Here is a 26,589-nt window from a genome sequence, read left to right as displayed (position 1 = left end):
GAGAAAAAAAAGACTAATATGACTCCATTAATGTTTATACACAGCCAGTTGTTGTGATAACAGATACAAGCCCATCTGAAGCTTACCATAATTAATCAGTACATGCTGGCATGTCACACGAAATGTAATATTGCTAAAGTGCCGTGAAACGTGAGTGGGCAGTATAGATAGCAGATGTGTGGCGCTCAACTGTAACACTTACCTTCATCGTGCCGCTGATAGAGCCAATTACTCTTCTCTGGTTACACTGGCTTTCTGAGTGGGGGGCAGTTTTGATAAGAGCTTATTGATATATGTAGTGAGTGACCTGACTTCTGCAGTCAAAGTCATGGGTTATTCTTTTTTCTTTTCTTTCTTTATTTTTTCTTTTTGGTCCAAAAAGGACAAGAAAACCCAATAAAAGCACCATAAAAGTAGTCCATATGAATCTTGCAGCATTTCAAATCTTCTGAAGTCATGTGACAGCTTTGAGTGAAGAACAGACCCAGATTTAAGCTATTATTCACTAATAGTCTTCCCTTCTTTCAAAGGTCTCAGACATCTTTTTCAATGGAATTATGTTGCATAGATATCAGGTTTGACTTCATTGACATCAAACCTCTGTTGTGTTCCAAATGAACACGAAACAGTTTGAATATGTGGAATGCAGAATGAAATTTGCAAAGCATACAGTGCAATCAGTATAGTCTGATTCCCAAATAAATGACTCTTTTTAGCTGGTTCTTTGCTAGGGTTCGTTTTGTATTGTTGTTTAATAGATAAGGCCAATTGCTGGATTGCATTTACAGTATTTTTGCAGATAAATACCTAGTTTAGTGTTTTCCCTCATGTTTAAAATATTCTCCTCATATTTTGATATTTTTAATGAACTTGTATGGTCAAAAAACAAATATGCCCTCTGGCCTTTTTTGGCCACTACTGTAGGCGACCTCTAAATAGACTGAAAAGTCAGTTTGTGTAAAATAACCCTTTTCAAGAAAATTTATAAAATTACTTTTGGAATTATGCATCATTTAGCAATGAAAATAAGTTTATTTTTATTTATTTATTTTCCTTCAAATATTGATTTCTTAAAAGCACTAAATGAATCATGGAACAGTTAAGGAACTGGAATCATTGCGATTCAGATATCTTCAGATGTGAAGGGAAAAATCTGCGCTGTTTCCCAAAAGCAGTTGATCGTGAAGACCATTGCCACCAATGTTCTCTACAATCAAGTTGGCTCACAAAGCTTTTGGGAAAAGCAGCCCAGATCATCTTAAATGGGGCCTGTCTTCCATATTCATTTGTCTCCACTGTTCTCCATTGTGCTGTTTTGCTCTCCACCTTCAGCAGTTCTCTGTGTTAAATGGATACGGACCATTTTACATACAAAGAGGAGAGAAACAAAACCTTCCATTGGCAAATGTGGCAGGTGAATGGTCTAATTAGGGAATGCGGCAGAAAGGGAGAGAGGGAAAAGTGAGAGTTACGGAAGCAGCCATGAATTACAGAAGAATGGAGAGGGGAGAATGTCACATCTGGTGTGTTAAATGAAATTAAATGTTAATTGAACAACTGAATCCACTCCTGACAATTTCAGGTTGTGACAAGGGCTGTTATAGTTAATATAGTTAACTAAAAATAAACCGTAAAGAAAAAAAAAATCATTACTTGAAATAAAATAAAATGTTTTTAAAAAGTATTTAAATTATAAATACATTTAGTTTAACCTTATGTGCTAAACTAACTAGAACTGAAATAAAAATGTATAAAAACTAAAAAAAAAAAAAACTAACTAAAATTCAAATTAAAACCAAAAATGTAAAAATATAAAATAAAAATATTAATAAATACTGCAATGGTATCTCAATAATTCTAAAATAACACTGGTTGTGGCAATAATTATAAACAACTATTATTAATTTATTCAGTTGCAATAGACTTTCCTTCCCTATCGTGTCGTATATCTGAGTGAAACGGCTTCTGGAATGAGAAAAAGTGTAGGGTGGGACCTGATTTCATCCTCAGAAATTGATTGGATCGTAGGAAGTTGTGTGTTGCTAACTATAGAAGCAGACATGAATGGCAGTTTGCAGTCAGTTGTGGAGGATGTTTAGTCCAGCTTTCTCTGCCGAGACACACTTGATGAAGAGAACAGACGACGTTTAGAAGGGGAGGGGAGGTTAATGTGTTTCATTAAAGATTATGAGGGCATGAAAAAAAGGTCAACATTTGAAAATGCACTTTCTGAGAAAAGCAGAATCTCTCAGTAAAGGCTCGGACTGTGGCAGAAATGAAGCCCAAGAGAAGCAATGAAAACACTTTCAGTGGCGTATGTCTTGAGATTCATTCATGTCTTTAAATTTGTTCGTCACGAAACCCATGTATATCCGCAAATGCATAAAAAGTGGGAGAATACATCCCTGCGGCTACATCCGCTCAATCTTATTTGATTTCATGCGGAGCTCTTATGAAATAATCAGATGAGTGAGATATTGCTGCTGTGTCCTCAGGCTCTGTGTTCTATACACAAAACAACACTCATTTATTTCTATAAGAGAAAGAGGAGGCAGAATAGGGATAATTCAGCGGTGAACTATGAGGATGATCTCGTTTTTCTGAAGATATTAAATCACACACAGCCGCTTGCAGAAACTGTTCAGGCCTTAACCATTTCTCTCATTTACTGAATTATAGATCTGCAAGTGAAACGACATGTTCTCTGTGATGTTTGTGTTTTAAAGCACTAAAAAACTCACTAAAAGCACCTCAAACAATTGAAAGACAGTGTTGTCATAAGTGCTATTGATTTAATGTTTTGTAGCATCAGAAATTGAAGAAGTCAAGTCAAGTCAAGTCAAATTTATTTATATAGCGCTTTTTACAATTGGTAATTGTTTCAAAGCAGCTTTACATATTAGAAGCACAGAAAAAAGAGAAGTGGTTAAAAATAAGCTGTACAAGCAAGCGTGGTAATATGTAACATATACAAGATGGTGCTACATTAAGCCAATGTCGGCTGACTCCCAGGGGTGGAAAAAACCCCCTAGGAGAAAAACCCAGCGTGCTAACACTGGGAAAAAAGTCCTAGGAGGGAAAAAACCCTTGGAAGATATATATAATATATGTAAATGGATATGGAGATCAAAATCTGAATTATACATTTTTATTATAGAGATTAAAAATAGATTATATATAAATATATGTAAGCGGATACGGAGATTTAAAAATCTGAATTATAGATGCAGCCAGAACTGGATCTGTAGGCCCATTGTCTCCTGGGCTATGTTGTAGTCAGGTCCAGACACAGGTTCTCCATCTGATCTGGATACGGCCTGGATCCAGCACCCAGCAAACCTCAGGATAAGCAGAGAGACTGATATTAGCGTAGATGCCATTCTTATTCTGATGTACAGGTATATCTAGTGTTATAGGAAATGTTCTCGGTTCCGGCCGACCTAATTATTGCAGCGTAACAATCCTTTAACGGATTTGAAAAAATGTTAATGTATTGATAATGTGTTATGTGTATGCAAGAGCAAAGAGATGTGTTTTTAGTCTAGATTTAAACTGACAGAGTGTGTCTGCTTCCCGAACAATGCTAGGAAGATTGTTCCAGAGTTTAGGTGCTAAATAGGAAAAGGATCTGCCGCCTTCAGTTGATTTTGATATTCTGGGTATTATCAACTGGCCTGAATTCTGAGATCGCAATAGACGTGAAGGACTATAATGCACCAAGAGCTCGCTTAGATATTGGGGAGCTAAACCATTTAGAGCTTTATAAGTAAGTAGCAAGATTTTAAAATCTATACGATGTTTAATAGGGAGCCAATGTAATGTTGACAGAACTTGGCTAATATGGTCATACTTTTTGGTTCTAGTAAGAACTCTAGCTGCCGCATTTTGGACCAACTGTAGTCTGTTTAAAAGCTGAGCAGAACAACCACCCAGTAGAGCTTTACAGTAATCTAGTCTTGAGGTCATGAATGCATGAACCAACTGTTCCGCATTTGTCATTGAGAGCATATGTCGTAATTTAGATATATTTTTTAGATGGAAGAAGGCGGTTTTACAGATACTAGAAACATGACTTTCAAATGAAAGATTGGTATCAAAGAGCACACCCAGGTTCCTAACTGAGGACGAAGATTTAATGGAGCACCCGTCAAGTGTTAGAGAGTATTCAAGGTTTTTTCGTGAGGAAGTTTTTGGTCCAAAGATTAGGATATCAGTTTTTTCTGAATTTAATAATAAGAAATTTCTTGTCATCCAGTTTTTAATGTCAGCTATGCATTCTGTTAGTTTTGTGAATTTGTAGGTTTCGTCAGGGCGCGAGGAAATATAGAGCTGAGTATTGTCAGCGTAGCAGTGAAAACTAACACCATGCTTCCTAATTATCTCTCCTAAGGGCAGCATGTACAGAGTGAAAAGCAACGGTCCTAGTACTGAGCCTTGTGGTACTCCATATTGAACTTGTGATCGATACGACATCTCTTCATTAACTACTAGAGACTGATAACGGTCAGATAAGTATGATTTGAACCATGCCAAAGCAATTCCACTAATGCCAATATAGTTTTCAAGTCTTTTTAAAAGAATGTTGTGATCGATAGTGTCAAAAGCAGCACTGAGATCTAATAACACTAATAGAGAAATACAGCCACGATCGGATGATAGGAGTAGATCGTTTGTAACTCTAACGAGAGCAGTCTCAGTACTATGGTATGGTCTAAATCCTGATTGGAAATCCTCACAGATTCCATTTCTTTCTAAAAAGGAGCACAGTTGTGTTGAAACTGCCTTTTCTAGTATCTTTGACAGAAAAGGTAGATTCGAGATTGGCCTGTAATTTACTAAATCTCTCGGATCTAGTTGAGGTTTTTTGATAAGAGGTTTAATAATAGCCTGCTTAAAAGTTTTTGGCACATATCCTAGTGTTAAAGATGAATTAATTATATCAAGAAGTGGACCTACGACCTCTGGAAGCATTTCTTTCAGTAGTTTAGTCGGCATTGGGTCTAACATACATGTTGTTGATTTTGATGATTTGATAAGTTTAGATAATTCTTCCTCTCCTATAGCGGCGAATGATTCTAGTTTTACCTCAGGGACACTACAGTGCACTGTCTGAAGCGAAACTGTAGACGGTTGCATGTTTATAATTTTCTCTCTAATATTGACAATCTTGCAAGTAAAGAAGTTCATAAAGTCATTACTGCTGTGCTGTTTGGAAACGTCAGCAGTTGAATCTCTGTTTCTAGTTAATTTAGCCACTGTGTCAAATAAATACCTAGGATTATGTTTGTTTTCTATTAAGAGATTTGAAAAATAAGTAGATCTAGCATTTCTTATAGCCGTTCTGTACTCAATCATTTTTTCTTTCCACGAAAGGCGAAAAACTTCTAGTTTTGTTTTCTTCCAACTACGTTCAGCTTTTCTCACAGCTCGTTTTAGAGCCCGAGTGTGCTCATCATACCACGGCGTTGGATTAGTTTCCTTAATCTTCTTTAGACGTAAAGGAGCGACTGCATCTAATGTGCTGGAAAAGAGAGAGCCAATAGTTTCTGTTGCAGCATCGAGTTCTTCTAAGTTGTCAGGTATACTAAGGCGATGAAACTGCTCGGGGAGATTATTTATAAAGCAATCTTTAGTGGTAGAAGTGATGGTTCTACAATATTTATGGCTGGGAGGTGGTTTTGTAGCCTTGGCTAACTGTATTATACACGAGACTAAATAATGATCTGATATATCATCGCTCTGCTGTAGAATTTCAACAGCATCAATATCGATTCCATGTGACAATATTAGATCTAAAGTATGATTACGACAATGAGTGGGTCCTGACACGTGTTGTCTAACTCCAATAGAGTTTAAAATGTCTGCAAATGCCAATCCAAATGCGTCTTTATTATTATCTACATGGATATTAAAATCACCAACAACAAGGACTTTATCCGCAGCCAGTACTAACTCTGATAGAAAATCAGCAAATTCTTTGATAAAGTCAGTATGGTGCCCTGGTGGCCTGTATACAGTAGCCAGCACAAATGTCAACTTACATAATGTTACATAAAGCACCATCACTTTAAAGGAATTATATTTGAAATTCTTTTGAATGATTCTGAATATATTACTATAAATTACAGCAACACCTCCCCCTTTGCCTTTCTGTCGAGGATTGTGTCGATAGTCATAACCTTGAGGACTAGACTTATTTAAAATAATGTAATCGTCTGGTTTTAGCCAGGTTTCTGTCAAACACAGCAAGTCTAGTTTATTGTCTGTGATAATTTCATTTACAATAAGTGCTTTTGAAGAAATAGATCTAATATTCAGTAACCCAAGCTTTATCATTTGTTTATCTGATTTATCTGTGATTTCATTTTTTATCTGTGATTTTCATCAATTAAATTTTTACCCTTAAAAGGTTTCTGAAGTTTTTTGTATTTACTAGTTCGAGGTACAGACACAGTCTCTATGTGATAATATCTAGGTGAAAGAGTTTCTATGTGCTGTGAATTATCTGAGTTCTGTGACGTGAGGCGGCTAGCAGACGGTCGGTTTAGCCAGTTTGTCTGCGTCCTGATCTGGGCCCTGGTTTGTCATGTTTCAGCTCTAAGACTATTTGCCAAATTTCTAGATAGAAGAGCAGCACCATCCCGGGAGGGATGAATACCATCTCTTTTCAACAGATCAGGTCTGCCCCAAAAGCTTTTCCAATTGTCTATGAAACCTATATTATTCTGCGGACACCACTTAAACAGCCAGCCATTGAGTGATGATAACCTGCTAACTATCTCATCACTCCGACGAACAGGAAGAGGGCCAGAACAAATTACTTCTGCTGACATTGAATTTGCGAGTTCACACACCTCTTTAATGTTAATTTTAGTGATCTCCGACTGGCGAAGTCAAACATCATTTGTGCTGACGTGGATAATGATTTTAGAATATTTACGTTTAGCATTAGCCAGCACTTTTAAATTTGCTTTGATGTCAGGTGCTCTGGCCCCCGGCAAATATGTGACTATGGTGGCTGGTGTCTCTATTTTCACGTTCCGTGTAATAGAATCGCCAATAACTAGGGCACTTTCAACAGGATTCTCAGTGGGTGCGTCACTGAGTGGGGAGAACCTGTTTGATGTTCTAATCGGAACGGAAGAGTGGTGTTTGTTCTTGCCACTATGCCGCCTCACAGTCACCCAGTTAGCCTGCTGCGTGGCTTCTACAACCGGAACCGAATGTGCAGTGTTTACTAGGCTAGTCGCATCCAAAGCAGTATCTAAGGCCCTTTCATTCTCACTATCCTCAATTAAAGTTTGGATGCGTGTCTCTAATTCTGAGATTCTCTCTGTCAGCCTGACAATATCCCTGCATTCATCACATGTGTAAGTCTCACTGCTGACAGAAAGAGCTAAGCTGTACATGTTGCATTTAATACACATGATAATCATTGGACATGACTGACCGTATTTTTATAGAGTAGTCTGACTCCCCTCGCCGTCCGAAAAACTGCATCGCACACGGGACTCGCTAGCTGGATGTCTCGGTCGCTTGCAGGTGCCTGGGGCAAGGGTGATGTGCGGGACGCTGTACCTCACGGTGGATCTATGAATGCCGGGCAGCAAAGTCTCCACAGCTTCCCGATCTGGCGAGGACAGATCAGAATAACATACATCGGATAAATCCGCCATTAGATCGACAAGGAAGGTTAGTTTAGAGGAAAAAAATAGACGGTAGCTAGCAGGCTAGCGGGCTATGGCTGACACTAGGTGATTACGCTGGTAGATTACTAGTAATAAATCGCTCCGTTTAGTAATACTATGCAATAGGTTAAGTAATCTAGTGAAAAACAAGAAAGTTATATTATGTGAATAGGAATAAAGAGAAGGATTTAGGATAAACTCCACGAAGCTCCGAGCGTAGGTCAGACAACAGGCAGCAGCGTTGAGCAGCGTTAAAATGAATGTCTGTTGTATTTGCAAGCTGTTCAAGTGTGATTTTGCTCAAGGTTGTTTGAATGGACCATTGAGATATAATGTGTTTGAGAGACTTAAGAGATGGTGTATGATTGTGTTATTACTCTCATGTGTTGTCTGCGCTGGTCTTGGAATGGGCAGAAAGCCACGAGGCAGGTGGAAGGAGCACTTGACTGGTTTAAATTGGGCTATTTATCTTGGCTGTGCGGTGGCAAACGGATTGGCTCCTGCCTTACTGTCCATCTATCATTACGACTTCCTTCTGTGGAGGGCAAAACAGCAATTCTATTGACCCCTTGAGTTTTGAAGATAGCATGATATTTTTTTTTTATTTAAATGCACTATATGGTATACTGCAGGCTTCCTGTCTTATGGAAAAGCATAGATTACATTAATACATGCCCACTAGCAAAGGTTACATTTCAAGAAAGTTATTTATAGGGATGTCAATTTAACACTTTAAAGGGGTCATGGCATGGCATCTGTTTTTAAAGGGTTAGTTCACCCAAAAATGAAAATAATGTCATTTATTACTTACCCTCATGCCGTTCTACACCCATAAGACCTTCGTTCATCTTCAGAACACAAATTAAGATATAAATTAAAATTAATGTATAAGCCACTACTTTATATAGAACTACATAGGAATCTAGAGGTTACACCATGGCATTACATACGTTTTTCTTTTTTTTTTTTTTTTTACACCTGATGGCAGTAATCTACCTTCAAAAAATTGGATTTTAAATGCCTCGTCTCTATTTTAACATGGAATACTGCTTTAAATGTGCCCTAGAACCAGTTTTTACAAGATGTAATATAAGTCTAAGGTGTCCCCTGAATGTGTCTGTCAAGTTTCAGCTCAAAATACCCCATAGATTTTTTTAAATTATTTTTTTAACTGCCTATATTGGGTCATCATTAACTATGCACCAATTCAGTGCGCGGCCCCTTTAAATCTCATGCTCCCTGCCCTCCCAAGCTCTCGACTATAATACAGTGCATTTACAAAGTTCACACAGCTAATATAACCCTCAAATGGATCTTTACAAGATGTTCATCATGCATACTTCATGCATGCATCAGAATGCATGAAGTATAGTATTTATTTGGATGTTTACATTTGATTCTGAATGAGTTTGAGGCTATGCTCCGTGGCTAAAGCTAACATTACACACTGTTGGAGAGATTTATAAAGAATGAAGTTGTGTTTATGAATTAAACAGACTGCAAGTGTTTAATAATGAAAATAGCGACGGCTCTTGTCTCCGTGAATACAGTAAGAAACGATGGTAACTTTAACCACATTTAACAGTATATTAGCAACATGCTAACTAAACATTTATAAAGACAATTCACAAATATCACTAAAAATATCATGGATCATGTCAGTTATTATTGCTCCATCTGCCATTTTTTGCTATTGTCCTTGCTTGCTTACCTAGTCTGATGATTCAGCTGTGCACAGATCCAGATGTTAATACTGGCTGCCCTTGTGTAATGCCTTGAACATGAGCTGGCATATGCAAATATTGGGGGCGTACATATTAATGATCCCGACTATTACGTAACAGTCGGTGTTATGTTGAGATTCGCCTGTCCTTTGGAGGTCTTTTAAATAAATGAGATTTATATAAGAAGGAGGAAGCAATGGAGTTTGAAACTCAATGTATGTCTTTTCCATGTACTGAACTCTTGTTATTCAACTATGCCGAGGTAAATTCAATTTTTGATTCTAGGGCACCTTTAATTAAAAAATAATTGAAATATTAGAAAAAAAAAAGTGTATTATTTTCAATGGGGAAAAATAGCTAACAAAAAAACTAATAAATATTGCATAGTATCATAAAATACCCTCAACATTTAATATAATAGTCAAAATATATTATTGAACAAACATATAGTACATTGGTTTTCCTGAAAAACAAAAAAAAGTTTTGACCGTATAGAAGCCAAGTGTGACACCTAAACGAAGACGGCCAGAGGGTTAAACAATACTTGAGTTAAATAAAACTCCCCAGTATGTTGGGCAAACATTTAACCCAACCAGCATTTTTTAGTGTACAAAGACCTCTTATATGTCAAAAGATCAAGGCAAATTTGATTTCTCATGTCATGACGCCTTTAAAAAAACAAAAACAAACGAACAAACACTGAAAACACAAAAATAAAGTGCTGGATTTAAGTGCTGCAGTCCTTTCTTTATTAAACAAAACAAAATACTTAAAAAAACAAACAAACAAAAAAAACTCTTGTCTTGAAACACAGGAACAGAACAATCAAAGTTCATAAGATGAGATTGGACAAAAAAAAAAAAAAAACTAATTAAAACTGTGGGCTATATACACACCTGACAAAACACTAGGGATGAAACGAGGTAATTGAATAAACACAGGTGTGACAAATTAGGGTAAATCAAATGCTATGACAACAGAAGAACAGAACAGAACTGAACAAAACTAACAGGAAAGCAACTCAAACAATGAACATTTTCAGAACATTAAGACTGTTCATATGATTTATAGATTTTTAAATGCAAAGTATATTCAATGCATGGAATGAATGATCTTCATTTGTGCTTTTTCTCTATCTAAAGCTATATGCTTTTTAGCCTATATGTGATTAATTTCATATAATAATTTTAATTAATTTTCAAATACATTTTTAGTCAGTTGACAGTCTTAAAGGTGCTAAAGAGGATCTTTTCGTCGACTGAGAAACCAAAGACTGTTAGTGAGTTTTTGAAATGAGCACATGCGTAAGAACAACCCCCCTCCTTCACAGCTCATTTCAAGGGAACGCCTCCCAAAACTCGCGAAAAAAAAATTGTTTATGTGATGATCGCGTAAACGATTGGCTGATGTTTTTAAGGCCCTACCTCGTGCACAGATGATGTATATTAATATTATTCCTTTCGGTGTACCTAATAAATAGTCTTTTATCAGTTAGTAAAGACAGTTTCAAGTAATATTGCAAAAATGTATAAAACAAAACATCCTCTGTAGCACCTTTAAATTGTAGGCCTACCATTATCATGTGATCTTGAGTTATGTCCCCAATCATTTTTAAAGCTTAGCTAACTCTTTAAGCTAGGATTGTAAAGCCCTCTCTTCCTCTCATGTGCTCAAGGCATATCAGCAGAAATTAGTATTTACATATTTTGAAGTTTATTACGTTTTCTTTTTTTAATAAACTTCACACAGAGAGACTGAGTCTGCAGGTGGAAATATGTTTAAATTAAAGACACAAATTGGCTATATAGGACAGGAATGTTTTATTTGCTACAACAATCTTAACAGCTATAAACATGAATTTTACTGCTACATGATCAAGGTTGCATTTCAATGTGAAATAAACTCAGTCTCTTTGTATGAGACAGTAATGCACTGCTCGCTGCTCTGTCCTTCAGAGGTAGGGCGTAGAAATGATCCCTTTCAAATGGAATTTGCCTATGGACTAATTTTAATGATAGCGTTCGTAAGAACAGGGCTGAACTGTGATCAGAGCTCAGTTTGAAGGACTCTTATAATATAACCCATAATGTAATAATCACTCTTTCTGCAGGACTCTCTTTATACTTCAGGGCGAAACTTTGTAAATCATCATTTGATCTTTCTTCCTTGACAGCCCTTTCATTTTCTTTGTTCGCTGTTTTCTCTGGATGCATCGCAGACGCCCAAAAGGCCTTTTAGAGGCAGATTGTGAAAAAGATGAAGCACCCGAGCCAAAAAGTTCTGCAAAGCTGATTTGTGTTTATTTGCTGAAGTAAGAAATTGGAAAGTTCTCACTGTGGTGCTTCTGTAACCCCCCCGATGGCGACTCGACCGGCATGGGTTTAACTTCACACTGCTTGCACTGCAGGTTTGTTTCATTATGACATCTGTTAAAGAAAAAACCTCTGCATAACAAAGCTGGATTCACCGGCAGACTTTGCCGCAGGCTTGGCCTTCCTGCAGGTTCAGCGCTGGCAGTCCTAATGAGACACGAGGGACTCGACGCTTAGAACCAGGACCTTCTCCGTCATGAGAGAGAACGGCTGGAGACTTTCGTCCAGGATCTGTTCGATGAACAGGACAAGATGACAATGCAGCTGGAAAGTGCAGTGTAAGAAGTCTGAATCTGAGCTGTCTGCACTGGGGAACATTCTCGTCTCCAGAAGCACAAACAGGAACACATAAGTTCTGTTCCAAATTCTAGTGAGCCGCCTTCCTAGACAGCATGTTAAAGCATCACAGACAGACCAAAAACAAAGCTTGTTTTAAAAGGTAGACAGAAACCCAGGGACAACTTAAAAGTAACTTTGCAACTACATGTCAACTAACTCTCATTAGAGTATTAGTAGACTGTTCGGTTAGGGTTCAGTTTAGTAGTATAAGTTGACATGTAGTTGCAAAGTTACTTCTAGTCAGTAGAATGTCTGTTGAGGAGCATTAAAATAAAGTGTTAGCAGATATTAATGGGATAGTTCACCCAAAAATGAAAATTTGATGTTTATCTGCTTGCCCCCAGGGCATCCAAGTTGTAGGTGACTTTGTTTCTTCAGTCGAACACAAATGATGATTTTTAACTCCAACCGTTGCCGTCTGTCAGTCGTGTCAATGGGAACTTCATCTATAAGAGTAAAAAAAAAAAAATGCACAGACAAATCCAAATTAAACCCTGCGGCTCGTGACGACACATTGATGTCCTAAGACACGAAATGATCGGTTTGTGCGAGGTATTTTTTACCTCTGAAACACCACTATGTCCAACTGCCCTGTGCATCCGGTTAGTGAGGGTCAAAAAACGCGTTCTGATGACGGAAGTGATGTCTCGCGCTTTGCTTCAATGAATGCGAGACATCACTTCCGCACAAACCAATCGTTTCGTGTGAGCAGTTTAGCACTGCTGCAGTTCATATTACAGTTTCCCCTGCGTTGTGCTGATTATTAGGACAAGAAAATTGATTATATGTCAAATTCGAATGACGTTTTAGTATTTTTGGACAGTATGAGTGAGTTTAATTTGTTGATAGAACGATCGTTAATCTAGTTAATTAGGCCTATTTAATGCACCGAGCTGCAGTCACAACTACAACAGTAGAATGTTACTTTTAATTATTTTAAACCTAATTCCTAGTTAAATTAGAATGATTTCTTAGTTTTATATATCATTTGTGATTGCATTTTCTATAGATATGATCAGACGTGCAGTCTACCAATGATATTAGAGCGACAGCACTAGGAACGCCCACAAGCGACTTCACAGTAGGAGACTAGCGACATGCAGCGAAAGAGTCGCTGGCGGTGTGAACGGGGCTTCAGGACATCAATGTGTCATCACGAGCCGCAGGGTTTCATTTGGATTTGTCTGTGCATGTTTTTTTTTACTCTTATAGACAAAGTTCCCATTGACACGCATTTTATGACTGACAGACGGCAACAGTTGGAGTTAAAAATCATCATTTGTGTTCTGCTGAAGAACAAAGTCACCTACATCTTGGATGCGCTGGGGGTAAGCAGATAAACATCAAATTTTCATTTTTGGGGTTAGGGTTAGTTCACCCAAAAAATTAATTTCTGTCATTTATTACTCACCCTCATGTCGTTTCACACCTGTAAGACCTTCATTCATCTTCGGAACACAAATTAAGATATTTTTGATGAAATCCAAGAGGTACAGTATATGATTTGTCCATTAACTGCAATATAATGACCACTTCCAAGGTCCAGAAAGGTACTAAAGACATTGTTAAAACAGTCAACGTGACTACAGTGGTTCAACCTTAATGTTATGAAGCAACGAGAATACTAAAAACAAAACAAAAATAACGACTTTATTTAACACATCTCTTCCCTGTCATTATCCTTACAGTTAACACAGCGAAGGCTTCCGTGATTACGTCCAAGTGCCGGCTCAGTATTGGCCAAAGCTGATCACGTGATCAGCATGACGCATACATGTGATGCTGACGCAGGAGCCGGCCAATAATGAGTCGGCATTCTGACATAGAACCTGGAAGTGATGGACGTAAACAACATACGAGAATGACATAGAAGAGAAGAGATTGTTGAATAAAGTCGTTATTTTTGTTTTGTATTCTCGTCGCTTCATAAATATTAAAGGATTAGTTCACTTTCAAATGAAAATTACCCCAAGCTTTACTCACCCTCAAGCCATCCTACATGTACATGACTTTCTTCTTTCTGATGAGTTATATTAATAAATCCTGATGCATCCAAGCTTTATAATGGCTTACGCTACGTCCTACGCCTTCCCTATTCAACTTACGGAAAAAGTGTAACTGACCAGTTTACACTTCCTTCGTAACTTGAATACGGAAGGCGGTCTGGTGTAGACACAGTGTAATACTCTAATGAGAGACAGAAATAGAACAGGGAATCCGTTTACTGTCGGGAATTTGTTGTCACATCGCATCGCGCCGCATTCAGTGTAGACAATATCACTGATTAGAATGGGTTCAATTGTCTTTTGACGCGTTGCGTCGTGCCGCTCGCGTCCAGTGTAGAGGTTCAATAAACTGTTCCTTTAAAAAAAAAAAAGTTTTTTTCCCTGACTATTATTCCATATGTCAGGCTTTACAGGGTTAAAACAGGAGATATATGTTTTACATTTCTACATCCAGCCTCTAAGAGACAGAGAAAAAACAGATGCAGTGTAACTTCTGAAATAATTAGTGCTGTTCACACTGGCTGTCAGGTTTTTCTCTAAAAAAATTGTTTTATGCATGAAAAAAACACTGTCAGAAGTGTAACGTGTGGTGGATGCATGTGAAAACTGCTAGAAACAGATGTTTCAGGAGCAAACAAACCTGCTGTGGATGCAGTATTTCTATATTTATATTCAGGAATTTGTGAAGATTGTAGCAACATATACATTTACAAAAGTATTTAAAAGAATCTTATGAAGCTGGTCGATGAGTGACGATGGAATCTAGACCGTAAATATTTAATATTTTTGGTCACCATATAATCTCCATACCTCAGACATGTAGAAGGTATTCATACCAAATTATGGTATTGATTAGACATGCAGAAACTATTTGTACTAAATAACCAGTAGGTGTGTCCAAAGTTTTTTGGTAGTGTAAAAAAAACAAAAGCCTAAAAAAATAATAAAAATAAAAAAATACTGCAAACTAGTTCCCAAAGCATTTTGCAGGCGTGTGTTGGAAGCACTAACTTTGGCTCTGGGCTGTTATTTGTCAAAAACACAAGTGCTGTCAGAGAAACAGTGCAATGAGGAAGCTGGACTAACTATGTTACTCAGTGGAACTGAACACCCGTCCGACTCCCCGCGGCCGGCGCTGGCAGCGTCTCCACAGACAGGCAGCGCGGCTTTGATGGAGTGCAGCCTGCTGGCAAATTCTGTTTCCCCTAAATTAGGCACTGAGTGAAGCGGGCACAGTGCATTTGTACAACAGCGCAGGAAAAAGGCCAAGGTGGCAGTGGTCAACCAAAAATAAAATAAACAGGACTATAAATAAGTTTGAGCTTCTTTTTGCCATTCTTCAATGTTTTGCTCAATTAAAATAAAACTTCAGTTCATACATAAGAGTGGAAATACCTGGCAGTGCTTGATCTTGGACATGTTTGAATGTTGTATAACACCTGGAATAAAGGGCACTTGTAGAAAGACCTATTTTTGTGAGAGTTTCATGCTACTTTTTTGTCGTTTTTGGAGCCTGATGGAAAAATCAGCATCTGTAGTCATTATATGGAAAAAAGCAGTTCAGATATTCTGGAAAAATTACACCATCATCTTCCATAGAAGAAACCGTTATTATAGTATAAAGTATTATAGTATAAAGTTAAGTAATGTAAAGTAAAGTAATGGAATCATTTGAAACACCAGAGTGATGTTTGAAACACGGCACTTGAGCGATGGTACTGGTGCACTAGAGTTAGAGTTTCCTTATGGGAGTGTTTTGTTTGTTCAAGTTCAGTAGTGCAAAGCGGATTTCATCTCTCTTGTCTAAAAACTGGAGGATCTACTTGAATAATGGTGCAAAATCCATCTACACAAAATTCAGAGCTACACTCTAAAAAATCTAGGGTTATTTTTTTTCTACCCAAGTCCTGGGTTGAGCCTTTTGGGTCAAATTTTAAGGTTATTTTTCCAGTGTTCCAGTGGGTAGTTCTTGTGTTTCCCAGATCCTAGGTTAGACGTAACAACCCAGTGTTTGTGTAGTTTTTGTATTTCCCAGATCCTGGGTCAGACGTAACAACCCAGTGTTTGTGTAGTTTTTGTATTTCCCAGATCCTGGGTCAGACGTAACAACCCAGTGTTTGTGTAGTTTTTGTATTTCCCAGATCCTGGGTCAGACGTAACAACCCAGTGTTTGGGTAGATTTTGCGTTACCCAGATCCTGGGTCAGACGTAACAACCCAGTGTTTGGGTAGATTTTGCGTTACCCAGATCCTGGGTCAGACGTAACAACCCAGTGTTTGGGTAGATTTTGCGTTACCCAGATCCTGGGTCAGACGTAACAACCCAGTGTTTGGGTAGTTTTTGCGTTCCCCAGATCCTGGGTCAGACGTAACAACCCAGAGTTTGGGTAGATTTTGCGTTACCCAGATCCTGGGTCAGACGTAACAACCCAGAGTTTGGGTAGTTTTTGCGTTACCCAGATCCTGGGTCAGACGTAACAACCCAGTGTTTGTGTAGTTTTTCTGTTTCCCCAGATCCTGGGTCAGACGTAACAACCCAGTGTTTGGGTAGTTTTTGTGTTTCCCAGATCCTGGGTCAGACGTAACAACCCAGTGTTTGGGTAGATTTTGCGTTACCCAGATCCTGGGTCAGACGTAACAACCCAGTGTTTGGGTAGATTTTGCGTTACCCAGATCCTGGGTCAGACGTAACAACCCAGTGTTTGGGTAGATTTTGCGTTACCCAGATCCTGGGTCAGACGTAACAACCCAGAGTTTGGGTAGATTTTGCGTTACCCAGATCCTGGGTCAGACGTAACAACCCAGAGTTTGGGTAGTTTTTGCGTTACCCAGATCCTGGGTCAGACGTAACAACCCAGTGTTTGTGTAGTTTTTCTGTTTCCCCAGATCCTGGGTCAGACGTAACAACCCAGTGTTTGGGTAGTTTTTGTGTTTCCCAGATCCTGGGTCAGACGTAACAACCCAGAGTTTGGGTAGTTTTTGTGTTTCCCAGATCCTGGGTCAGACGTAACAACCCAGAGTTTGGGTAGTTTTTGTGTTACACAGATCCTGGGTCAGACGTAACAACCCAGTGTTTAGGTAGTTTTTGTGTTACACAGATCCTGGGTCAGACGTAACAACCCAGTGTTTGGGTAGATTTTGCGTTACCCAGATCCTGGGTCAGACGTAACAACCCAGTGTTTGTGTAGTTTTTCTGTTTCCCCAGATCCTGGGTCAGACATAATAACCCAGAGTTTGGGTAGTTTTTGTGTTTCCCAGATCCTGGGTCAGACGTAACAACCCAGAGTTTGGGTAGTTTTTGTGTTTCCCAGATCCTGGGTCAGATGTAACAACCCAGTGTTTGGGTAGTTTTTGCGTTACACAGATCCGGGGTCAGATGTAACAACCCAGAGTTTGGGTAGATTTTGCATTACCCAGATCCTGGGTCAGACGTAACAACCCAGTGTTTGGGTATATTTTGCATTACCCAGATCCTGGGTCAGACGTAACAACCCAGTGTTTGTGTAGTTTTTCTGTTTCCCAGATCCTGGGTCAGACGTAACAACCCAGTGTTTGTGTAGTTTTTCTGTTTCCCAGATCCTGGGTCAGACGTAACAACCCAGAGTTTGGGTAGTTTTTGTGTTTCCCAGATCCTGGGTCAGATGTAACAACTCAGTGTTTGGTTTTTTTTTTTTCTGTATCCCAGATCCTGGGTCAGACATAATAACCCAGTGTTTGTGTAGTTTTTGTATTTCCCAGATCCTGGGTCAGACGTAACAACCCAGTGTTTGTGTAGTTTTTGTATTTCCCAGATCCTGGGTCAGACGTAACAACCCAGTGTTTGTGTAGTTTTTGTATTTCCCAGATCCTGGGTCAGACGTAACAACCCAGTGTTTGGGTAGACTTTGCGTTACCCAGATCCTGGGTCAGACGTAATAACCCAGAGTTTGGGTAGTTTTTGTGTTTCCCAGATCCTGGGTCAGACGTAACAACCCAGTGTTTGGGTAGATTTTGCGTTACCCAGATCCTGGGTCAGACGTAACAACCCAGTGTTTGGGTAGATTTTGCGTTACCCAGATCCTGGGTCAGACGTAACAACCCAGTGTTTGGGTAGTTTTTGCGTTACACAGATCCTGGGTCAGACGTAACAACCCAGTGTTTGGGTAGATTTTGCGTTACCCAGATCCTGGGTCAGACGTAACAACCCAGTGTTTGGGTAGATTTTGCGTTACCCAGATCCTGGGTCAGACGTAACAACCCAGAGTTTGGGTAGTTTTTGCGTTACACAGATCCTGGGTCAGATGTAACTACCCAGTGTTTGGGTAGATTTTGCGTTACCCAGATCCTGGGTCAGACGTAACAACCCAGTGTTTGGGTAGATTTTGCGTTACCCAGATCCTGGGTCAGACGTAACAACCCAGAGTTTGGGTAGTTTTTGCATTACACAGATCCTGGGTCAGACGTAACAACCCAGTGTTTGGGTAGATTTTGCGTTACCCAGATCCTGGGTCAGACGTAACAACCCAGTGTTTGGGTAGATTTTGCGTTACCCAGATCCTGGGTCAGACGTAACAACCCAGAGTTTGGGTAGTTTTTGCGTTACACAGATCCTGGGTCAGATGTAACTACCCAGTGTTTGGGTAGATTTTGCGTTACCCAGATCCTGGGTCAGACGTAACAACCCAGTGTTTGTGTAGTTTTTCTGTTTCCCCAGATCCTGGGTCAGACATAATAACCCAGAGTTTGGGTAGTTTTTGTGTTTCCCAGATCCTGGGTCAGACGTAACAACCCAGAGTTTGGGTAGTTTTTGTGTTACACAGATCCTGGGTCAGACGTAACAACCCAGTGTTTAGGTAGTTTTTGTGTTACACAGATCCTGGGTCAGACGTAACAACCCAGTGTTTGGGTAGATTTTGCGTTACCCAGATCCTGGGTCAGACGTAACAACCCAGTGTTTGTGTAGTTTTTCTGTTTCCCCAGATCCTGGGTCAGACATAATAACCCAGAGTTTGGGTAGTTTTTGTGTTTCCCAGATCCTGGGTCAGACGTAACAACCCAGAGTTTGGGTAGTTTTTGTGTTACACAGATCCTGGGTCAGACGTAACAACCCAGTGTTTAGGTAGTTTTTGTGTTACACAGATCCTGGGTCAGACGTAACAACCCAGTGTTTGGGTAGATTTTGCGTTACCCAGATCCTGGGTCAGACGTAACAACCCAGTGTTTGTGTAGTTTTTCTGTTTCCCCAGATCCTGGGTCAGACATAATAACCCAGAGTTTGGGTAGTTTTTGTGTTTCCCAGATCCTGGGTCAGACGTAACAACCCAGAGTTTGGGTAGTTTTTGTGTTTCCCAGATCCTGGGTCAGATGTAACAACCCAGTGTTTGGGTAGTTTTTGCGTTACACAGATCCTGGGTCAGATGTAACAACCCAGAGTTTGGGTAGATTTTGCATTACCCAGATCCTGGGTCAGACGTAACAACCCAGTGTTTGGGTATATTTTGCATTACCCAGATCCTGGGTCAGACGTAACAACCCAGTGTTTGTGTAGTTTTTCTGTTTCCCAGATCCTGGGTCAGACGTAACAACCCAGAGTTTGGGTAGTTTTTGTGTTTCCCAGATCCTGGGTCAGATGTAACAACTCAGTGTTTGGGTTGTTTTTTTTTCTGTATCCCAGATCCTGGGTCAGACATAACAACCCAGTGTTTGTGTAGTTTTTCTGTTTCCCAGATCCTGGGTCAGACATAATAACCCAGAGTTTGGGTAGTTTTTGTGTTTCCCAGATCCTGGGTCAGACGTAACAACCCAGAGTTTGGGTAGTTTTTGCGTTACACAGATCCTGGGTCAGACGTAACAACCCAGAGTTTGGGAAGATTTTGCATTACCCAGATCCTGGGTCAGACGTAACAACCCATTGTTTGGGTAGTTTTTGCGTTACACAGATCCTGGGTCAGACGTAACAACCCAGAGTTTTGGTAGTTTTTGTGTTACACAGATCTTGGGTCAGAAGTAACAACCCAGCGTTTGGGTAGTTTTTGTGTTATACAGATCCTGGGTCAGACGTAACAACCCAGTGTTTGGGTAGATTTTGCGTTACCCAGATCCTGGGTCAGACGTAACAACCCAGTGTTTGGGTAGATTTTGTGTTACACAAATCCTGGGTCAGATTCATGCTACTTTTTTGTCGTTTTTGGAGCCTGATGGAAAAATACTTTATCTAAAAATCCATTATTGTTTTGTATATCGTTTCATTTTTTTGCAAAGCCACAACCAGGGGCGTGATGTGAGTCCCCTAAACGGTCTTTTCATGTGATGGAGATGCCTGATGCCTTGCATAAAATGTTATGATTTTATTAAAAAAGATACAGAAATACTTAGGATGTTAACATATGTTCTCGAAATTGTACACTGATTATTTATGGACAGGTTATGGAGTCAGTCACAGCATTTTTCGGCTATGAGTGAAACACAGGCGGCGGTCTGAAGTTATCAGTTCCCCCGCCGAACGCGAGTCATCTCCAGCACGAGATCCAGCGAGTTACGGTGGAAAAAGGACAACAAAATGATATAAAATATGCTATACTATAACATATGATCAAAAACAAAGGAATAATCATGCAAACCAGTGGTTGAGTGGAGCATTCAAAAAAAGTTTAGAGGATTTAAGTTAATCCGTAGACATTAATTCATGTATGAAGTAAAAAAAAAGAAGAAAAAAGTTAGTATTATAGTGAAAATGAATCATCCCATTATGCAGGGTTAAATAAACAACCCAATTTGCTGGGTAAAATTAACCCAACATGTGTTCTGGCCCAGAGTCCTGCAACGGGTCGGGTACCCGCGGGTACTACCCGCGGATACCCGCATAAAAGTGGATAAAACGGGTGGATTGTGACATGCCTAAAATTCACGGGCGGGGATGCGGGCGGATAATTAACTCCTTGCGGGCGGGTAGTAGCGCGGATGAAAAATATACGCAATATTTGTATGTCTAAATTACCATTATACGCAACAACGATATGACATTTGACCCATCACGTCACCACCACTGTGACAGTGCGACTTTTGTTGATGCTTCTCGTAGCCTAGTTGCACAGATGTCTATGGCCTAGTTGGAGCAAGCGTTGCATCTCCATGTTTTCTGTGCTGATGCGGTCGTGATGAGTTCATGTAGGCTAACATGTAAGGGTTGCGCTGCCAATAAAGCACCTAAAAGCTGTCACAAAGAACCGGCAAAAAAGTAGCCTAATGATTATGATTATATAAAATATAGCAAGGAGACATGTTAATTGTTTATTATTAAACAAGTGTTTTCTGTGTCAGTGGCTGCAAAGATGAAGTTGACGATGCTGACTCGCGATCTTCGCAGTAGTGAACGCGCCTGAGAGAAATGCACATTTCATTCGGATTACATAAGCAGAGAGCAGTCTGTTTTCTTTCGTTTTGAATTGCTCTGTTTAAAAGTAGACATTCCAATATAGATATTTTCCTCAGGTCTGTGAGGCAAGTAGGCTAAGTTACCTTATACACTGAGTTTTAGTTCATTTATGATACGAGCTCCAGTTCTCCCCGGCGCCTCCGTGTCGTGATCATCTATTGTCTGCTATATTTACTTCTTATTTATTAAACACAAGCAATTGGTTGATGAAATATTGATTAAAATTAAGATACAATTAATACAAAACGAAATTAACTTGAAAGAATTTTAAGAATTTTTTAAAAGTTAAGAACTTTAAATTTTAAAAAATAAAGCACTTTAATTGGAATGATTTTAGCATGTGTGATTTATCGCGGGCACGGGTCGGGTAACGGGCCAAATATTAACGGGTCTGGGCGGGTGCGGATTTAATTTTGATATTATCACGGGTGACGGGTCGGATCTGGTGCTGAACTTTGCGGGTACGGGCGGGAGCGGGTCTCCAAAAATGGACCCGTGAAGGACTCTGTTCTGTCCTATATTTACCTAACCCTTGTGTTGAAAACAAATTGGGTTGTTTTTAACCCAGTGTTTTTTAGTGTATGAAAGCATTCAAGAAGGATGTAGCTGATTTGAAAGCCAAACTGTTCCATTAACTTCTCATCTATCTATCTATCTATCTATCTATCTATCTATCTATCTATCTATCTATCTATCTATCTATCGGGTGTTTTCATTATTTTGTCCACTGTTTATGGTCTGCTAGCGGTCCTAATAAAATGTCAAAGAACAGTTTGTGCCATTTCTCCTACAATTAGTGAAGTAGTGCTAATTATAGGTTTGAGAAGAGCCCTGTGACGCTCAGTAGCACATGTGCTTAATTAGCTCATCCCTTCAGTGCCCACACCAGCTCTATGCAAAATATCACCTCACCTATACTTATAAATCACACACACACCTCACACAGCATGATTTCCCCGAGCAGAACGAGTTTGTGCGTCAATGTCTTTTGTTGGTCCTGGAACAACATACTATAAAACTTGAACCAACCGATCAGCAAAAAAAGCTGTTTTATCCACCTCATTTTGCAATATTTTCTGTGAATGTGTGTGAACTTCCAATTCATTAGCTGCTAAAAGTAAATAACTGGAAGAATAACAAAATGCTGTAAATGGTAAAATAATTTGTGCTACAAACCACATTGGCCTATTTTATGATTGTTTTTTGGCCTGTGGCAAAACCTTTTTTGATCATTAACTCAAGCCTGTAGTTTTGTACCTCTCTGGTACAGGGGCAGTCATGGTCTAATGGTTAGAGTCAGACTGGTAACCTGACGGTTGCAGGTTCGATTCTTAATAGGAAATGGCTAAGGTTCCCTTGAGCAAGACACCTAACCCCCAATCACTCCCCAGGCACCACATCAATGCCCACTGCTCCGGGTGTGTGTGCGTTCACCACTCACTACTTCTAATGTGTGTGCACTAACTTGGATGGGTTAAATGCAGAGGAAATATTCCAAGTATGGGTCACTTTCAGTCTGTAAGAGGTTTGTGAATTTCAGAGTGTGAGCATTCAGATCAAAACCGTTTTTGATTTTTAAGTTCTTCAGTCTGCTTTAAAAACTGACAATTAAAAAATTAAAGTTTTCTGCAGAAAAATGTGAGTGATGTTTGCCAGGTGTTTTTAAAGGAAAAGTGTGTTCCCACCTGTCATTAGACATTGACATCATGATGTGTTATTAAGCACAGTGAGCTCTAAACATATTCAGAAAGCTCTATGAATACATTTACTCAGTCACATCTGGGAACACAGTGTTTCCTGGCACTGCCTGGACTGCTGCTAACTCATGAACTCTGACAAAGTGCACTAAGATAGTGAACCAAAGTACCGGTAACACGTTTTAAGAGTGCATGAAATGATATTCAATGTACTTATAATGAAGCATGATGGGTATTTACACTGGTACAGATTGCAACAAAATCCAAATTCAAAAGATATACAGACCACTTCCTTCTCATATCATGCAGACCTTAGTACAGAGCTTTTTAAACTGAAGAACAAAACACAGTTTCAAAGGTTTTTATACAAAAAAAAAGTTTTAATATTTTGCATTTAATAGGTTTTTACAGCCTTGGAGAGTATGACATTGCGATGATAAACTGGTCCACTGGGTTCTGAGCTCAGTACATCACATCCGCATGTAGGCCACCTGATGAGAGAGGATGAACAGACTATGTTTAGAATACCATACTTACATACTGCTCTTACAATATCTGCAGAATAGTACAGTATCCACACGGTGCAAAAATGCATAAAGTATCTGAATGACCTACTACATCCTAAAATGTGCAGTATAAAACAGCTTACTGCATACTGTATCCCACAATGCAATGCACTCAACCAGACGTTACATTTGAACTGGAGTTAATATTAGCCATGTTTTTTTTTTTCCATTATCATTCATTATCTTTATTGACTACCAAATGTACTTTTTTTTTTTTTTTTACAAAATTGAATTAAACATGCAAAATAGTTCATTTCCAATATAACAATATAGGGTGCCACTCAGTGAATTAAACACAACATCTTGCAACAATTAGTGTTTTACTGTATAAGGTTGCAATGCTTTGCATTGTTTCATACAAAAAAAAAAAAAATTGGTTCACATTCACAGCATTACAAAAGTCTGATGTGGTTTTTTATTATTGTTTTTGAAATAAGGCTACTAAATACAGAAAACTGTAATATAGTGAAATATTACAATTTAAAAAAAACTGTTTTCTATTGTAATATACTTCAAAATGTAATTTATTCCGGTTTTATTTTTACACACAAATAAAAGTACACCCTTTACAGATTCAAAAGATGTATTACTGTTATCTGTATGACCAAAAATGACGGAGTATTTTAAGTGCAAGTGATCGCACCGGTGCCTCCATGTTAGCTGTCATGCAGTAAGTGCGCTACTATTCAGCTTTCACACTTCGCACAAACACTTGAATAGTCCACATTTATCTAGGTTAACGTTAAAGTGAGCAGCTAGTAAAGTTGCTACTACTTACATAATTACCACATAGACCTGTTAACAATCTGTCCATCACAGACTGCGTGACTTCGTCACTTCCTGTGGATTTTTCCTCCTGCGACTAAGTGACTAATAAAATTTTGGTCGATTAAGCCTCTTCTCGTTGACTAACGGTTAGTTGACTATTAGGGGGTGGCCCTAATTACAAATGTATTTACTGTCAGTTTTGATCAATTTTATGTCCTTGCACAATAAAAGTATTGATTTCTTAAAAAAAAAAATCTTACTGAGCTCAAACTTTTGAACAGTATTATATAAGCCAAAATTCTTGTGAGGTCCTCTATGACTTCTATGACTCGTAAGCGGTGATCCACAGTTAGGTGTGCATTAGACTGCAAGTTTAAATACTTCAAAAACAGTCCACCTGCTGAGAAATGACAAATTCTGGGATCTTTCATTTACATTAAAATATGAAAACTAAATAGATGACAAATATGGCTATTAAACTTCGATAGCATAATGTAAAACATGTGCCATACAGAAAAGAGCAGCATTAACCAAATATGCTTCATGCCAGCCTTGAGTCCTGTGATGGACGATGTTGAATTCTCGCTCAAGGATTCGTCCCTGCTGTGGTCCCTCACGGCCTTCAGTGTGCTTTACGCTGCCAGTAACTCATGCACATCATAAACTAGGCTGTCAAACCAGCAGCATTTCAATTTGATACATCAGAGCTAGAGGGGTGAGTGGTATTACCAAAATTTTTTATCATAAAAACTGATATGATAAAACAGTAAAACCTTTTTATTATTAATCAAAAGTGACAGTAAAGACATTCATAATGTTACAAAACATTTCTATTTCTAATAAATGCTGTTCTTTGAACTCTCTTTTCATTAAATAATCCTGAAAAGCAGCACAACTGTTTTCAACATTGATAATAATAATTCTCGAGCAGCAAATCAGCATATTAGAATGATTTCTAAAGGATAATTGACTGGAGTAATGATGCTGAAAATTCAGCTTTGAATCACAGGAATAAATTACATTTTACAATATATTCAAACAGAAAACAGTTCTTTTAAATGGTAATATTTCACAATATGACTGTTTTCACTGTCTTTTTGATCAAATAAATGCAGTCTTTGTGAGCATGAGAGACTTCTTTCAAAAACATACACACAGAAAAACTGTACCGACCCCAAAATTTTAGTTGGTTTAGCTTGAAATTAAATGACAAATTAATTTAAATTGGACGCAAATCATAACAAATGAATGACAACCCTGGCATCGCTGCAAAAACAGGGTAACTGAAGCTGTGATTCTTTCTGATATTAGCTGGATCAACTTCCCTCTGAACACTGGAAAAGATCTATTCGTGCAAACTGGTTCCATTCAATGAGCTTTTTTATCTATATAGGTCAGGTGTTTGCATGTGAGTGGTTGTTCTCAGCACAACAAAGGCGCTGAATGGACTGTACACAGCATTCCCAGAGGCACATGTACTTGACGATGTCTGCCTGCCATTTTATCATCAGAGCACTACAAAAATTGGCAAGATGAGTGATAATTTTCCACTTGATGGAGAAAGTTCAATGTCTCCAACAGCTACAGCAAAGAAAACACATTGCTAGTCCATTATCTGAATTCAGATAAAACCATGGCTACAAATGAAATCCCAAAAAGAAGCTTGTTTAATGTAGCGCTAAGCTTCTGGCATTTAAATCACTCTGCAAATGATCTGAGCTCAACAGGCTGACATTGTTGATTGAGATTCTGCCTATGTAGAGTGTTCCAAATTGTCCACTTATTAGGTTCTATTTCAGTTAGAATGTTCCCTTAGAAGTTTGTAGCCTATATAGACAACACATTCTCACTCCCAATGTGTCAAAAGCTGAAGCATGTTCAAGCATGTTTAGCATCACTAAGACGCTAAAGATAGCACTATAATCGATGAACTAGGAACTCAATTGATTTAAATGAGAAACCTTTGGTGTCAATACACAGACGCAAAGGGCATGGGAATGTTAACGTGGTGATATA

The 26,589-nt window shown here is 38.8% G+C and overlaps 1 protein-coding gene across 2 annotated transcripts in view; it reads right to left on the bottom strand.

Annotated features, from left to right (window-relative positions):
* Positions 1-23,598: 23,598 nt before the first annotated feature.
* The window catches only part of ube3d (ubiquitin protein ligase E3D), a 32,333-nt gene continuing 29,342 nt past the window's right edge, over positions 23,599-26,589 (bottom strand). For both annotated transcript variants that reach the window (XM_048151825.1, XM_048151826.1), the window contains exon 10: positions 23,599-23,730. In XM_048151825.1, coding sequence (XP_048007782.1) covers positions 23,710-23,730 — 21 coding nt within the window. In that variant the 3' untranslated portion in view covers positions 23,599-23,709. The remainder of the gene's footprint in view (positions 23,731-26,589) is intronic.

The sequence above is a fragment of the Megalobrama amblycephala genome, linkage group LG13 (assembly GCF_018812025.1).
Source record: "Megalobrama amblycephala isolate DHTTF-2021 linkage group LG13, ASM1881202v1, whole genome shotgun sequence".
Taxonomy (NCBI): Eukaryota; Metazoa; Chordata; class Actinopteri; order Cypriniformes; family Xenocyprididae; genus Megalobrama; species Megalobrama amblycephala.
This window is presented reverse-complemented; position numbering and strand designations above follow the sequence as displayed.